Here is a 16614-nt window from a genome sequence, read left to right on the forward strand (position 1 = left end):
CACTGTGAGATACTGACCGGTGTTCCTGGCCCCTTCCTGCGACTAGGTGCCAGTAGCATCCCCCAGTTGTGACAACCAAAAATGTCTGTAGACGTAGTGAAATGTGACCTGGGGGCAAGGCCGCCCCAGTGGAGAGCATCTCCCCCATCCCCTGCTCTGTCCCGTGGCTCCCGTGGCTGGCTGCACAGCAGAGTGTCCTGGGAGCTTCCAGGCCCCAAGGCATCAGGCTCTCTGGGGAGAGGCCCTGACAGTATCACCTTAAACATTCCCCAGCATACTGGTGATCGACTTGCGAATATACTGAAAAACAGTCAATCATACACTTTAAAAGGGTAAACTGTATAGCGTGTCACTTATGTTGTAGCTGTTATTAAAAGTAAAATAGCTCCTGGGTGATTCTGATGCAGTCGCCCAACACAAGCCCCTCACAGCAACTGGGAGCCAATAGGCTTATGCCCCCCAAGCCTGCAGAGCATAAGGGACCCCTGGGTGCCTGAGGCAACTGTTCTGAGGAGGGCCTGGGAGCCTTGATTTTTAGTTAGTGGCCCAGGTGCAGTGGGAACCGGAGCAGGAGGGGGCAGTGGGCAAGGCTGAGCATCTCTCAGGCCAGCAAAGGGCTGCAAGAGCACGTGGGAAAACGAGGGGAGCCAGAGCGGGGCTCACATGGATGCCACGTGCCCCAGAACTTGAATGTGATGCTGAGAACCTGGAACTTCCTCAACTTCCCCAAGCTCAGAAGCTCAGAAGCAAAACTGGAGGAGTCAGTAACCATCTACATGTTCAGCTGGAAACTGGCTGAAAAGCAAAGATACTGATGCACGAACAGAACAGACTCACATTTATAGTCATCCTCTGCTGTCCTTCCTCTCGGGCACCTCCTGGGAGCTGCCTGAGCAGCACACAGAGAAAACCAGCCTTATCACCTCAAAGTCCACCCTCTCCAGGCTTTGTCACCCCAGACCTGACTGCCAGACTCGAGCTCCAGATGACTGTGTTTCCAAAATTCCATTCTAAAGAACACCATTTGCATCCATGAATTTGATGGGAAGAGTGTGATTGGAGCTCTGCATGTGTTATTTCTGAAAAGGGCACAGGGCGGCATGTGGGAACCTAGGTCTGGCCTTCCTGGGTGACAGTGGCCCTTCAGGTCTGCTGTTAAATGATCAGAGCATGGCTATCACAGGGGTTTGCAAACCTACAGGCCCCTCATGTGTGCTGTTGGGCTTGCATGGTGTTACATCTTTTTGATTTGTCCACCAGCACTTTAAAATCAGGAGAGTTTACATGAAAAGTCTTTCTCAGCTCATCTTGGAAATTTGTAATAGCTGGCCCAATTTCCTTTAAGGGCACAACTGGTTGAAACTGACCACCATGGTGGGTACCCAGCCCGGTCTGGCCTTGGCTGGCCAGCCACTCCGCTGGCCACCACGGACATGTGCATGTCCAACCCCTGTCCCAGAGTCTGCTGGAATCTCTGAAGGGGATTTGCTTTTCACCAGGAGCAGCTGCGGAAGTAAATGCCCTGTTCCGTGGGGTGGAGGAGGTACCTAGGGGGTGAATGGAGGCTCTAAAATGCTTTTTGCAGACAGGCAGGGCTCCTTCAGAGTTTTAGAGAGAAGGGCTTGTTCTGTAAGATTCCCTTGGACGAAGGTGCACGCCCCCGGGGCTGCTGAAAGTCCCCAGGGTCTCAGAACACACTGTGGCCGGCTGCAGAAAACCACACTGTTCCCGAGTCTGGCCCCCAACTGGCGGCAGGCGGGGCTGCTGTGGCCCTGGAGGTCTCTGAGGGGCTTTTCATAGCAGGACTCATCTGAGGATAGACCAGGGCTTTGACTCCAGTTACTTCCTGGTGTCCTTGTCGGGGAGGCCGCCTGGGTTGGCCAAAAGGAGACCTTTTGAGGCAAGGCTATTTCCAATTCCTGCATTTGGAAACGTCTCTAGTTGCTTAATCACAGCTTATATTTGGCAATATATGTATTTCAAATGAGCCTTAAAAGAACACAGCTCTTTTAGGGGTATGGGGGCACTGGGTCCGACTCTACAGACCCCGTCCTGGTCTGTCTGTTCCCCAAGCACCTTCCCCTGCTGGGATGGGGTGGGTGGGCCACTCTTCTGAAGCAGCAGCCCTAGGAGTAGGAGCAGTGCCTCCCTCCCAGCTGCCCAGGCCTGTGGGTCCCACCCGCTGGGGCTGGAATAGGGGAGGGGGCGTTCTGCCACGTCCTTGGCAAGGATTCTGCCTGCAGCTCCCACCTGGGACCAGGCCAAAGGCTGGCTTCCCCACCACCCCCACGGGGGACAGAACTGCCATGTTCGGGCCTGTGCCCGGCTGGCTACAGTTGGGTCTGCAGTTCCCCACCTTCTAGAGCACCCAGGAGGCCTGTCAGTTTGCAAATAGTTGCACAGTGACCTACCTGGGCCTCACTCCCTCCCTGGGCTGCAGGAACCCACTCCAGCACTGATTTCATTGGTACATCTGAGAAATGGGCTGGAAAGGCAGCTATGAGGGGCTGAGAGAGTGGGGCCTGGGTGCCTGTTAGTTCCACAAGGGTCAGGGCTGCAGGGGACAAGCCTGACCATACCTGGCACAAGGTGCCTCCCCAGAAGCCCCCATCTCTCTGTCTCTCCGAACCCAGCCGCACCTCCCTTCTCTGCCATGGGAGAGGGGATGGAAGTCGGACTGTTCATAGCTGTGTACAGCACTGAAGAAGTTAGGGCCTCCTGGGCAGGTGGCCAGAGAGCTGAGGAGTCACTGTATGACCCTGGGCAAGTCACACCATTGTCCTATGGGCCCCTGACCTGCCCACCACACAGGACCAGGGCAGCATGGGGCACTCTGTTACTGTGGGATGTGTGGTGGAGGAAGGGAGGCTTATGGATCTCTGCTGAGACTCAGCTGTGGTGAGCTCTGGGAGGCTGACCCTGGGGTGATGACCTGAAGACGGGCCAGCAGGTTCACCCACCCATGTGGGGCAGGCAAGGCCACCCCTTGCAGAGAGCACAGGGCCAAATCACCTTTATCCACAATCAGAAAAGTGAAAGATTTTATTCTGGGGAGAAATTGACAAAGATACTCATCTGTGATATGGGGGTGGGGCCAGGCTGCACTAGCCAGTGTCCCCCAAGGTGGCATGGGCAGGTAGGTCACCTGGGTCACCTGGGTTAGGAAGAGCTTGACCTCATTTGGACACAGTCCTTAGAGAAAGAAAAGAGAAGTCAGGTCCAGGAGGGGTCGCAGGTGAGGAGCTGGGGCGGGGTGGGAAGGCTGGGGGACAATCGGGAAGGGGCAGGCACACAGTGTCCAGGACTCCTTTGGCTGCCAGGCCCAAGGGCTCCTTCATGCCAGCACCCTGGCTCCTCCAGGGGGACCTCTGGGCAGCTCACTCCCACCCCACTCCCTGACTCGCTCCACTGTCCCAGTGGCCTGTAGTGGATGTTGGGGGGTGCCTATGCCCCAAAACCACACAGAGGGAAAATTTTTTTAGTCTTTGTGGCATGTGATAGAAATGTCAGGAGTACACAAGGGGTAGAGGGCGCGACTGGACAAGCGAGGGGATGGAAAGAGACAAAGAGAGAAGGTGAGAGGGAAGAGGAGGGACAAATAAACCATCCTGGGGGCAGAAACCATGCCAGGGTGCAGGACCGGAGAGGCAGGTGTGAGGGTTGCACTCTGCGCTCCGAGGCCAGCCACTGAACTGCCAAATCAGCACGCTTTGACCTCCTGCTTTGCCCTTTGTTCCACCAAGCTCGTGCTCAGTTAGCAAGGGAACCAAAGGACCAGAAAGACGCCAAACAGGGTGCAGGGCCCCAGTCCTCACAGGGACAGAGCAGTCCTGGAGGATTCCAGGCTGTTGCTCCAAGCGCCTCATGGATTAAACAGAAGTAAATACAAACAATCAGATTCTTTAAATATCCAATTCATAACGGTAATTACTGGTGGGAACAAGCAATACAAAAAAGCATGCCCGCAGTAAAATTTGGTTCCCATGAGAATGCTGGTCCTGGTAGAAGTAATGGTCCCCAAAGAAAATGGACAGCAGCATTAGCTGTAATTCGAACGGGTTCTGACGAAATTATTTCAGCAAAATAAAAGGGAAAGTGTTTTTAAAACCACTTTAACTGTGTTGTGTTAAAAATTGGTCAAGGAATTAAATGGGTTTAATAGGGAATTCAGTCTCAAAAGCTGTGTTCCCCCCATGAAACAGCATGAGAAGGGTTGTGTTGTGTGTATTTATATGCAGGTGAAAACAGCCACTGGGTCAAAAAGAGTCCCTTATGGAGACCCCTCCCTTAAGTCCTTCCCCAGGCCAGGCTCAGGGCGTGGTCTCCGCCAGAGGCAGGCGTGGGAAGGGCAGGGAGGAAACGCAGGCGCTGTCGGGGCACAAGCCCAGGGCTCACCGGTTGGTGGGCTCCTTGGCGGACTGCGTGCTGGCTTGGAACTCGAGGCGCAGTGGCCTCAGGTGCCTGGCAGGCCCTGAGGCCGGCTGGGGATCCTGCAGGGACGGCATTGGCGGTGGCAGCAGTGGCAGGGGTGGCAGAGACGGTGGTGGAGCTGGCATCATCGAATGGGGGCCTGAAGCGGCTGATCCCATGCTGGCATGGGGAGGCAAGGCTGGGAGGGGCAGGAGAGACCCAGAATGTGTCCCAAGAACATTCTGGAGAGAGGCTGGCCTGATGGGGTCATCCCCACCAAGGAGAGACACCCCAAGACTCTACCTCGGCTCACCCAGTCCCAGGCACCCTACACTTCCTAGAGGAGGGGGCGTCAGCCCAAGATAAATGAAACCAGAGGTAGACCCTAAAGGGGAGCAGAGCACCCGAGGGGACACAGGCCGTGGAGTCCAGGATCTGGGATTCCCCAGTTCAAGGTGGCTGGGCCTCAGCTTCCCCACTTTAAAAGGAGCTAGCTGTGCCCACCTCACCCGGGCAGGATAGGACTGGGTGAGAGATGGAAGGAGGAAGTGTACACTGTAGAGCGCTCAAAGATGCTGGGTACATGGTCATGTGAACCCGGGAAGCCATGAGCTCAGTCACCTGCAACCCAGCTCACGAGCCCTCCCTTATCCAACCCTTGCAGCCAGCTGGACACCTGGACGCTTGGGATGGTGCCTGGGCCAGGAAGCCTGGCTGAAGGGGAAGCTGGAGCCCAGGACTGCTGGAGGCCCTGGCCAGGGTGCTGGGTGCTGGGTGGGGGCCACTCAAGGGAACTTCACTGGCCCAGGTACAGGCAGAGAAGGTGAGAGATGGATGAGGTGGGGCAGGAGAGCCCCAGGCTGGGACTAGGGGCACCAGAGACCCTGCCAGAATCCCAGCTGGGCCAGAGAGGTGGGAGACAGATACTCATGGGGGTAGATGGAGCCGAATAAGGCACTTGGGTGCACACCTTCATATGGGTTTCGAGCCGGGGGATGCGGAACCTTCACAGCTTAGTGAAAAAGACAGGGGAAGAGACGGGGGTAGGGGTGGGCTCTGCCAGAATTCAGCCTCACCCTGGAGGCCCACGTCCTGTTCTCTGGCCCCTTCAAAAGCCCTTTCGCTCTGGTGGGACCCCTGCACTGCTGCCCCCACACTGTCTCTTCACACACCCAACCCCCACCCAGTTGTGCATGGAAGACCCTTTCTCACTCCCCACTTTCTTGAGTGTAAGGCTTCTGGAGGCTGAGATATTAGGAAGAGGCTTTTTGAAGGTAACTCCAGGTCAGGGAGGAAAGAGACATTGAGCATAAAAAGTTACAAGAGAAATGCTGGCCTGGCGGGTCTGGTGGTTCTTTAAATATTCCCGCCACGGCCAGACTCCCGGAATACCCCCACCCTCATCTTCCTGCCCTTCAGCTTTTGTGTGTGCACATTTTTTGTTGTTGTTGAGCTAAAATTCACATAAAATTAACCAGGCAGAGTGAGCAATCAGTGGCGTTAAGTTCATTCACCAGGTTGTGCCACCACCATCTCCACCTGGTTCCAGAACATTTCATCACCCCAAAAAGAAACCCATACCCAGGAGGTAGTCACCCCCCATTCTCCCCTCCCCAGAGCCCCTGGCAACCACTGATCTGCTTTCTGTCTCTGGCAATTTGCCTGTTCTGGACACATTACAGGAGGGGTCACCATATGTGGCCTTTGGGGTCTGTTCCCATCCTTTACTTTTGAATCCAAGGCGTCCCCTTCTCCCAGTCCAGCCAAGAATCACCACGACTGGCCATGCAGACCAAAGGCCAATGCACAAGTTGGGAACATGCTGGGAGGAGGAGGAGGAGAGGGGAGGGACTCCCAGGCGGCAGAGAAGGGCACAGGGGTCTGGACATGTTTCTGGGGCACAGAGCTCCTTCCCACGCAGGACCCTGACTGTTCCTTCTGCTTGGATGGCTGTGTCCTTCCCTGGCTGTCTCCTCATGATGTCCCTTTTCAGAGAGTCCTTCAGATCAGCTGCTCCACAGGGTCATCCCTCCACCCTATCATTCTCTCCCCCATTTCCATGTTTCATCTCATTCACTCGCTGAACTTACTTATTCATTTACATCTGACCATCCTTCATGGAGTCAAAACTCTAAGGGGGTAGTAACTCTATTTTGACCTCACCAGGTCTCCCCAGTGGCATCAAAAACACACCCAGCACCAAGGAGGGCTCAGGAGTGACCAGTTGAGTGACCAGGACCGTGTGGCAGCAGGAGGTGCCGCTCGGCTCTCCCTTTAAGAAGGAGCTGACCGTTCAGCTTTAAGGAGCACAGGAAGCTGACCACTTCCAGCTGTTGGCCCCTCCGGGGCTGTTAGCACTTCTGGCCAGTAGGGGAGCACAGGGCCTGGCCGTCTGCTGGGCAGTGTTCACTTAGAAGCGCCCCACTAGGCTGGCCTGGACCTTGTCAGGTCTGCACATGGTCTGAGGGGCTCTCTGCCTGGCCCCCCTTCTTTCCTCCTCTTTGTTAGTGCCTCCCCATCCCAGACCTCTTGTATCTCTAACTCTGTCTCAGAGTCTGCACCCTGGAGGGCCCAGCTGACCACCCTGATTCCCCATTAGCCTTTGGGATCCATACAGCTTGGGTCACGTCCCTTGAACCTGAGCTAAGAACTGCCTCCCGTGTGCTTTGTGGGTTTGGTGTAAGAGCAAATGGCCAGTTGAGAGTCACTCCCTGGCGCCCGCTCTGATTGCTGGTTGGCACCTGGACCCCTCCACAGAGGGGTAGCACCTGCCAACCAGCTGACTGATGAGACTGTCACACTCCTTCCCTTCAAGGTGAGGAATGTGGGCCTGGGATACAGGTTCAAAATCGAGAACCAGCAAGGCCTGGGAACCCAACTCTGAGCCAGCACTCTTCTCCAAGGCCCACAGACGCCTTGGACTATACAGGCCCAAACCCAAACCCACCACCTGACCCCAACATCTGCTCCTTCCAGCACCTCCTCCATGGCTCTCCCGCCTCTGCAGGAGCCAGAAGACAGGGAGCTGGGAGGCTCCTAAGGGGAGGGGGCACTGGAGCCCTGGCAGATGAGAAACGTTCTCTAGGGCTTCCAGGTGGAGCTCACAGCACGTGCAAAAGGCCCCACGGTGGGGAAGAGCCTGGATCGTTGAGAGAGAGCAGTTGTGTGAGGGTGGAGGGAGCAGATGAGGCCAGAGGAGGGTGGCAAGGGGCCTGAAGATCAGCCAAGGAGTCTAGACTCGGGGGACAATGCCCCCCAAGATGTCCCTGTCCTAATCCCCAGAACCTGTAAGTATGTCACCTGACATGGCAGAGGGGACTTTGGAGACGTGATCAAGTTAAGGATCTCGAGATAGGGAAGTGATCCTGGATTCTCTGGGTGGGCCCAATATAATCAAGGTCCTCAGGAGTGGAGGCCAGAGGGTCAGAGTCAGAGAAGGAGACATAAGGACGGAAGCTGAGGTCAGAGTGATGACTTAGAAGATGGCAGAAGGAGATGGGGCCACAAGCTAAGGAATGCGGGAGCCCTCTGGAAGGAACCGGCCAGGAATCGGAGTCTCCCCTTGAGCCTTGGAAGGAACTAGCCCTGCAGATACCTCAGTTTTGGCCCTGTAAGACTCATTTTGGGTTTCTGACCTCCAGAATTAAGATAAATTTGTGTTGTTTTAAACTACTGTTTGTAGTACTCTGTTACAGCGCCATAGCACACTCATCTTGACGGGTTCCAGGCTGGGAGGGGACTGGTCAGAGCGGGTTTTAGGCCATTCATCGAATGCTGGTGAAGACAGCCCTGGGGGAGATGGGTGGAGAGGGGCAACGTCTGATGGATGACTGGAGACGAGGGTCAGGTGTGTAGAACATCCCAGCCCCTCCGCTGAGGATGTGTTCCCAGCAAGCGGCTCTCACCTGCTCATCCGTGCAATGCCTCGCCAGCTGTTTCAGGGTGAAAGGAAGCAGAGCAGGGCCTGGCAGGAGGTCAGGCTCATTAAATATTAGCCACCACTGTTATCCTGCCTGGTGACCCCAGAGCCCAGCCTGAGTCCCTCCTGACAGCATTGGAGACCAGCGTCCTGAAGCAGCCAAGCCTCATCCAGGAGGAGCTGTTAACATGCCCAGGGCCACATCTGTGCCCTAGGGAAGAACACAGTGTTCGATATGGTGTCCTCCCCTCCTAGACCAGGGAGTGGGTTGAATGGCAGCCCCCAGAAGACATGTCCCCCTGGAACCTGTGAATGTGACCTTATTTAAAGGAAGGTTTTTGCAGATGAGATTAAGTGAAAGATCTTGAGATGAGGGCATCTGGGTTAAGCTGGGCCCTAAACCCAATAAGAGACAGAAGACGAGGAGATCCAGGGTGAAGGCAGAGACTGGAGTGATGGGGCCACAAGCCCAGGGACGCCTGGAGCCCCAGAAGCTGGAAGAGGCAGGAAGGATCCTCCCAGGGCCTTTGGAGGGAGGATAGCCCTGTCAACACACTGATTTTGGATTCTGGCCTCCTGAACTCATTTCTGTTGTCTTAAGCTGCCTGGTTTGTGGTCATTTGTTGCAGCCCCAGGACACTAAAGCAGGCCACTGACTTCTTTGTCCAGCACCCTTAGTGAGAGTCCCCTTTCCTCTTCTTATGTGTCTTATGTTCTCAAGTTAATGGGGGCAAAGCGGGGTGAGGAAGGATACTACAGGCAGAAGTTAACCCTCTGGCCACGTTGGGGCTCCTGGACCAGCCCCATTAGCACAGTGTGCGGAACCCCTCTTCCCAAAGGGGGAAAATCTCAAAGGGGCAGGCAGAGAAAGTACCCCTTTTGGTGCTGCCAGCCCAGTGCTGGAGCTGAGTCCTTGTATCCCCAGTAGAAGAGAACTAGAGTGGGGGCCACAACACTGCAGCAAGCAGAGCGACTGATTCCAATGTGTCCCCCAGCCCAACCCTCCTCCACCCACGACAGTTAGGACACAGGCCACCAGGGTCTGTCCATGTCTCCTCCTCATCACGCCCAGCCCAGCCTAATCTCCCTACTCCAGGTAGACTTACCTTCCTGAGTTCCTGGGACTGCCTTCCACCCACCACAGGGCCTTTGCACTGCTATTCCCACCACCTGGACCACTCTCCACCCACCTGACCCCCTCATCCAGCTAAGCTTATCCCCTCCTCAGAGGCCTCAGGAGAGCAGTCCAGGGCCTCCTTCTTGGACCAGCATCCCTTGTCACAACTCTCCCACCACTGCCCAGTATTCCTTCTTTGGGGAGGCCGACTGGCACCCATCCCCAGCATCCTTTTCCACATGCTGTTCTGATGCAGCATCTGGCATACAGTAGAATCCCATTTTTGCGTGTGGCTGTGTGAGGACTCCCCCCTAGTCAGGGACGTTGCCAGCTCTGGGTCCCACCTGCATTGCAATGGGCCTCAGGCTGCCCAGCAAAAGCAGGACACCCGGGCAGGCCTGACACCCCTCACCTGCCAGCTCCTTCTCCATGCCAGCCACCGGCCACATCTTGTCCTTGTTGCTCATTCGGCCCTTGTACAGGATGCCGTCCACTCCCAGGATGTCTACCTCGGCCTGTTGGACGGCCCGGGCCCCAGGTCAGGGAGCATCCTCCAGTCTCTCCAGTACACAGAGGCAGGCAGGGCCCGGCCTCCCCCGGGGTCGCCTGCCACCAGGGGCTGCGGCCTGACTCACAGTGTCATAGTCCAGCAGCTCGGGGTCCCCGTAGGGGTAGAGTGTCGACAGTTCACATGACTTGAACTTGAGGTTGGTGTCGTTTCCAGGGCCATCACCCCAGTCCTGCTGAGAGCCCAGCGAGCCCAGGCACTCCTCCTGGACTCCCACATTCTGGAGCTTCTGCAGCCGCTGCTGCTCCCTGGGGCCGGGCAGGGGCGTCAGCAGCCACCTGGAGACCCCTCCACCCCAGACGAGCCTCAGGTAGGGTCCGAGGGCCTGACCATTAGCAAGAGAAGACTGGAATTTCTTCCAGCTTGAGTTTGGGTGATGCAGCCAGGCAGGCCTGGGGCCTGGTGGGTGGATACAGACAGGCACTATGGGGGCAGAGGCGAAGAACTGAGACCTGTGTTTCCCCAGAAATGAAGCCCTGGTCTGGCCTCATCTCAAGGAGTCAGGCAAGGGAAGGTGGGGGCGTCGGGCACGGACCCCACATCTCTCCCCTCCGTGTGGCTGTGGCTGCTGCTCAGCATCACTCCCTCACCTGGCCAGACGCACCCTCAGGCCTGGGTGCAGGAAGCACCCATGAAGCCCCGGGACGTCAGTAGGATGAGGGGTGGAGCTGGGGCCCAGGGAGCCAGCCCAGCACGGTGGAAACCCGCAGGCTTAGGGGTCAGCTCTGCCACTTACTAGCTGTGACCTGGGGCAGACTGCTGAAGTCCTCTGAGCCTTAGTTTGTTCAACTGTGAAATGGGGTGATAGTAGAATGACCTCTAAGGGAAGGTATAAGGATTCAGTGAGGTCAAGTCTGTCAAAGCGCTTAGGCTGCCTGGCCACAGCAAGCCTCGAGGGTCGTGACTCACTTTTCCCAGCGAGAAGCAGGAAGCAGGCCTACCAACCATAGCTCACAAGGGGGTGTGGGATTTAAGTGAGAGACCCTCCCCTAACAGTTCCTGGCCCATTATGGATGCCCGATAAAAGTGTCCATTCCTCTCCCCATGGTCATTTCATGAGCCTGCCTGCGGCTCCACCACCTGGACATCTCCCTTGCAGATGGCTGGCAGTGCCCTGGGACAGTCATCTGGGGGCTGGAGTTTACGTCTCTGCTGGTGCCTGGGTTCCTGGGTGACCTCTGAGGGGTGGACCCCCACCCACTCACCTCATCTGTTGCTGCTGCAGGTACTCGTGGCTGTTGGCACTGGCTGGCTGCCGTCGCGACAGCAGGTGGGCATTGCGGATGGTGATGAGATGCCTGTGGAGGACAAGAGTTAATTGGGTGGCCTGCGTGGCCACCTCCTCCAGGAAGCCCACCCTCAATCACAGCCTTCCCTCCAGAAAGGTCCATGGCACAGAGCCCGCTATGCCTTTTTGTAAGTCATAAAGAACAACTGTTCTGACTATAAAAATAAAAATCAGAACAGATGAATCCTAGAAACAGGATGCAGATTGGAGGCTGCCAGGGGCCGGAGGGAGGGGGACAGGGAGGACTGCCGACGGGCATGGGGTGTCCTTCTGGGTGGACGGAAAGGTCCTGGCATTAGATTGAGGGAGTGGCTGCAAGGTACTGTAAAGGTACTAATGCCACTGAACTGTTCACTTCAAAACGCTTAATTTATATTACACGCATTTTACCTCAATACAAAAAATAAAAATAGGGGGAGAGTATAGCTCAGTGGTAGAGTGCGCGCTTAGCATGCCTGAAGTTCGGGGGTTCAATACCCAGTACCTCCATTAAAAAAAAAATTTTAAATAAATACATAAACAAACCTAATTACCTCCTCCCCTTAAAAATTATTAAAAAGATCAAATAAAAACAAAGATAAAGTAAAACATCAGGCTTTGGAGGAGCTGGAGCTGTTCTACATCTTGATCTGAGTGGTGGTTCCCAAGGTGTGTACACATGTGAAAACTTGCCAGGTTGTATAATAAACGTTTATGTACTTTGCTGTATGTATGTTAAGCCACAATAAAAATGTAGAATAATGCGTATTGATTGTCAGCATTTTAGAAAGTATAGAAAAGCACAAAAAAAATGAGGAAAGCACTGTAACCATGTGACAAGTAATTTGATATGTGTCCTTCCAGCATTTTTCCATGTTTTTTTTTTTTAACAAAAGTAGGATCATAACACACACCCCAGTTGGGTTTTCTCCTTTAAGTGATTGCAAACATTCTTCTAGGTCATTCAATATTCTTCCACGACTGTGCCATCCAATGTGGCAGCCACGGGCCTCATTTAAATTATTTAAATGAACTAAATTAAAGTAAAATTAAACATTTAGTTTCTCAGCCACATTGGCCATCTTTCAAGCACTCGCCAGCGGCTACTGCACTGGACAGCGCAGCTACGGAACATTTCCACATCTCAGAGGGTCTGTGTGAGGTGGGCCTCTATAACTCGCCCCACTGGCTGATGTGAAGGTACTGTGACTCATTAACCACTTCAGATCATTTCCTTTCTTCTTCTTTTTTAAAAAATATTATAAATAATGATACAACCAGATATCTGTGGTTTAAAAGAAGAATTCTGGACGTAGCTCCCAAGCCCCTCCATGCACATGGACGGGTGTGGGGTGGTGAGCTTCACCGGCCACCAGGAACAGGCCAGCCATGCAGAGGCTGTGGGTGCTGCAAGGTCATGGCTCTTAAACCATATTGGAGTGTTTGGTGGTTCCTCAAAAAGCTAACCATAGAGTTACCATATGACTCAGCACTTGCATACTTAGGTTTATGCTCAAAAGAACTGAAAACACGGGTTCAAATAAATACAGGTCCACAAAGGTTCCCAGCAGCACTATTCACAAAAACTTAAAGGGGGAAACAACCCAAATGTCCCTTAACGTGTAAATGGATCAACACAATGTGGCCGGTCCACACAATGGAAAATTATTCAGCCATAAAAGGAAATGAAGCGCTGACACATGGGACAACGTGAATGAACCTTGAAAATGTGATGGTCAGTGAAAGACGCCAGACACGAAAGCGATACAGTGTATGGTTCCATTCATATGAAACGTCCAGAGTGGGCCAATCCATGGAGACAGAGAATAGACTGGTGGTCGTCAGGGGCCGGAGGAGGGGAATGAGAGTGAGTGCTGATGGGTCTGGGGTTTCCTCTGGGGAGATGAAAACAGTTTGGAATTAGAGGTGAAGGTACACTAAATCGCACTGGATTGTTCACTTAAAGATGGTTGATTTTATGTTACATGAATTTCACCTCAATAAATAAACAGAAGGGTTAAACCATAAAAATATGTGTAAGGAAGCCCCGCAAAGTTCAGCTTTTCCTGTTTCCTTCCATCTTTTTCCTCTTGGAGCCAACTCCATCCCTGGACACAGAAGGTACCTGACAGGGCTGGTGAAGAAAGATGCCAGTACCTTGCCCAGGGCGGGGAGCTAATGACATGATGCATACAGAACCCCACAGGCACCGCAGGGTTTAGAGGGTGAGGGAGGAATCCAGACGGGAGGGGTGGACCCAGATGACCCCTAGAGGTACTTACGGGCCAGTCATCATTTCCACAGGCCGATCGCAAGAGATGCATTTCACCCGCTCAAACAGTTTCCTGGAAGACACCCAGGTCCATCAGCTGCCACACAGGCCAGGCCCTAAGGGCCAGCCCTGCCCCAGGCAGTGTTTGGAGGAGGCTACAGGTCCATCTGGGCCTCAGGGCTGGGGCTTCCCGCCATATCCTACTCCCACTGGCCCAGCCTGGCTCAGCTCAGCTCTGCTGACCCCTGCTGACTCCCATCTGCAGCCGCCTGGGGCTGCAGTGAGGGATAAAAGTGTGTGTAGTTTATCTCCTCACCCCAAACACAATGGAGGGCTTTAAAACAGGGCGGACATGGGGGAGCAGGAGGGGTGATCTGAGGACAGGACCTCCCCTCCCCCAGGAACATTGTGTCCCTCTGCCTGAGGCTCTGTCTGGATGACTGGAGGCCTCACTCTGGTCCCAGATCTGCCCAGGCTCCCTGTGTGGCCTCACACGGCCTCTTCCCTCTCTGAGCCTCAGTTTCCTCTTTTGTAGCAAAAGGGCCTTGGAGCACACGCTCATCTGGAGTCCCCTCTGCAGCCAAGGCCAGAGCTGCCCACTTCTGACTCCCTGGATGCTCTCAGCCCCATCCCCCGCCCCACCCCCTTTCCCTGGGTCCACAGTTCCGGAATCCTTCCTTCCAGAATCCACTGGGATACCCCTGTCGTTTCCTCTCAGGAGACAGGGACTCCCCGGCCTCTGGGAGCTGCACCCCTACCCAGGAGGGGCTCACTTCCTAAAGCCAGCAGCACTGTCGGGGTCAAATCGGAGGCCTTCAATCAGCAGCTTCCTGACTACTTTCCAGACCTCGTCCATGTCCTTCTTTAGATCATCCAAATCACTGTGAACCAGCTGCAAACAGCCAAAGGGAAGAAAAGATTATTAGTCAGTTAATTCACACCTTGCCTCACTCCAGAAAAGGACTTGCAGCAACCTGCAAAGCTCCATAGAGTGTAACAAGATTAATCAAGGAAAGTGAGGGGGTTGAGAAAAGGGAGAAAGACAACGCTTGGGTTAAGGCTCGTACCCCTCGTGCCTGTCTTGCTGTAGGGGAGCCGCACAGTGAGCTTCCCAGAAGCCAAGGCAAGGAAACACCATCAGTTACTGCCTACAAAAGATAAACCACCCCTACTGCTTAAGTGCAGGCCTGCAGGCCTACAGGCCTGAGAAATATTTTCCTGATGGTTCCAAGATGCCATATCTTCACACATTCAACACATATTTATTGAGGGTAAAGTATACATTCAAGAAGGGGGCAGGGTATAGCTCAGTGACAGAGTGCATGCCTAGCATGCACAAGATCCTGGGTTCAGTCCCCAGTACCTCTATTAAAAAAAATTAGGTAAATAAATAAATACACCTAATTACCTTCTCCCAACAATTAATGGCTTCTAGCACATTCACAAGTTGTGCAACCATCACCACAATCAATTTTAGAACATTTTCATTATTCCCAAAGAAACCTCATACCCAGTAGCAGTCACCCTTCATTTCCTCCCAAACCCTTAGGTGTGAACAATCACTAATCTACTTTCTGTCTCTATGGATTTGCCTCTTCTGGACACACCACATAAATGGAATCACACAATCTGTATCCTTTTGTGTCTTTTTTTTTTCCAGCATCAGGTTTTCAAGGTTCATCCATGTTGTAGTGTGTATCGGTACTTCAGTCCTTTTCATGGCTGAATGATATTCCACTGTACAGACAGGCCATGTTTTGTTTATTTATTCATCTGTTGATGGACATCTGGGTAGTTTCTACTTTGGGGCCACCATGAATAATGCTGCTGTGAACATTTGCTTTGTGGGAGCTGCTTTCGTGTCTCTGGGGTGTTTACCTAGTGTTTACCATAGTTTACTCTATGCCTAACTTTTGAGAAACTGCCAGACTGTTTCCCTTGGTGGGACTTTTGAATTTTGAAAGTGCCCAGATTTTGGTCTCTAACCACCATTCCTCACAGAAGGAACCAAGAATCCACAGAGAAATGGCTGATTCGGGTCAAGGAAGGGACTAGTTGAAGATGAGCCTGGAACATCTTGTCAGTTAAGAAAGCAGGACAGCTTTTCAAGACAAAGGGTCATGTCCAAGGGCTCAGGGGCCAGCTCTCAGGCCTAAAATGAGACCATGTGAGTGACAAAGTAGTAACTTAACTGATTGAACAAACTGAATATATAAAAACCCATGATTCATGATGACACCTACAAGAAAAGTAAAAAAAATAGAAAATTTCATTTGCCGCCATGTATTAGAAGTGGCTGCACCAATGCCTTACCCTGGAAACTGGTAATTAAAGGAGAGAACCCATCATTGTTCCCGTCTTTCCTGCAAGAAACAGACTTCAGGGTGATCAGCTCAAGCTAATGAGGGAAAGCTCTTCTTTACAGATTTCAAATATAGGCACAATGCTAGGGTTAGAAAAATAGCCATTTGGGGGGAGGGTGTAGCTCAGGGGTAGAGAGTGTGCTTAGCACACACGAGGTCCTGGGTTCAATCCCCAGTACCTCCATTCAATCAATCAATCAATCAATCAATCAATCAATCAACCTAATTACCTCCCCCACTCAAAATTTTTTTAAAAAGAGAAAAATTGCCATTCTGCAACCCTTAATGAAATAACTGGTTCAGGCAATAATCCTCAATTTAGCGGGAAACTACTAGGAGAATGGCCGAGGCAATGGCCGTTCCCAGGGTGCCAAAGAGTCACCCCCAAATTACCTGCTGCTTCTAAGGGGAGAATATATGTTTATGCCAGTGGTAACAGCCTAGCACCACTGGGCCCTGAGGAATCTTCACTTTGCTGCTGAAGGGCCCACCTGCCTGCATGACCTGTCTGCCAACCCAACACGACAGAAGTGCATGGCGTCCCAAGAAGATTCTTTTCCTGGGACGGGTGGAGAGGGTATAGCTCAAATGGTAGAGTGCATGTGTGAGGTCCTAGGTTCAATCCCCAGTGCCTCCATTAAAATAAATAAATAAACAAACAAACAAACAAACAAACAAACCTAATTACCTCCACCCCT

General features: G+C 53.2%; 1 protein-coding gene across 1 annotated transcript in view; it reads right to left on the bottom strand.

The window, feature by feature from the left end:
* Positions 1 to 4102: 4102 nt before the first annotated feature.
* The window catches only part of C18H16orf96 (chromosome 18 C16orf96 homolog), a 34040-nt gene continuing 21528 nt past the window's right edge, over positions 4103 to 16614 (bottom strand). Inside the window, exons 11-17 of the mRNA XM_074346874.1 lie at positions 14327 to 14445; positions 13564 to 13626; positions 11220 to 11312; positions 10082 to 10262; positions 9859 to 9961; positions 5342 to 5422; positions 4103 to 4609 (exon numbers count right to left, since the gene is read on the bottom strand). Of these exons, the coding sequence (XP_074202975.1) occupies positions 4392 to 4609; positions 5342 to 5422; positions 9859 to 9961; positions 10082 to 10262; positions 11220 to 11312; positions 13564 to 13626; positions 14327 to 14445 (858 nt within the window). The 3' untranslated portion in view covers positions 4103 to 4391. The remainder of the gene's footprint in view (positions 4610 to 5341; positions 5423 to 9858; positions 9962 to 10081; positions 10263 to 11219; positions 11313 to 13563; positions 13627 to 14326; positions 14446 to 16614) is intronic.

The sequence above is a fragment of the Camelus bactrianus genome, chromosome 18 (genome assembly GCF_048773025.1).
Source record: "Camelus bactrianus isolate YW-2024 breed Bactrian camel chromosome 18, ASM4877302v1, whole genome shotgun sequence".
In the NCBI taxonomy this organism is placed as follows: Eukaryota; Metazoa; Chordata; class Mammalia; order Artiodactyla; family Camelidae; genus Camelus; species Camelus bactrianus.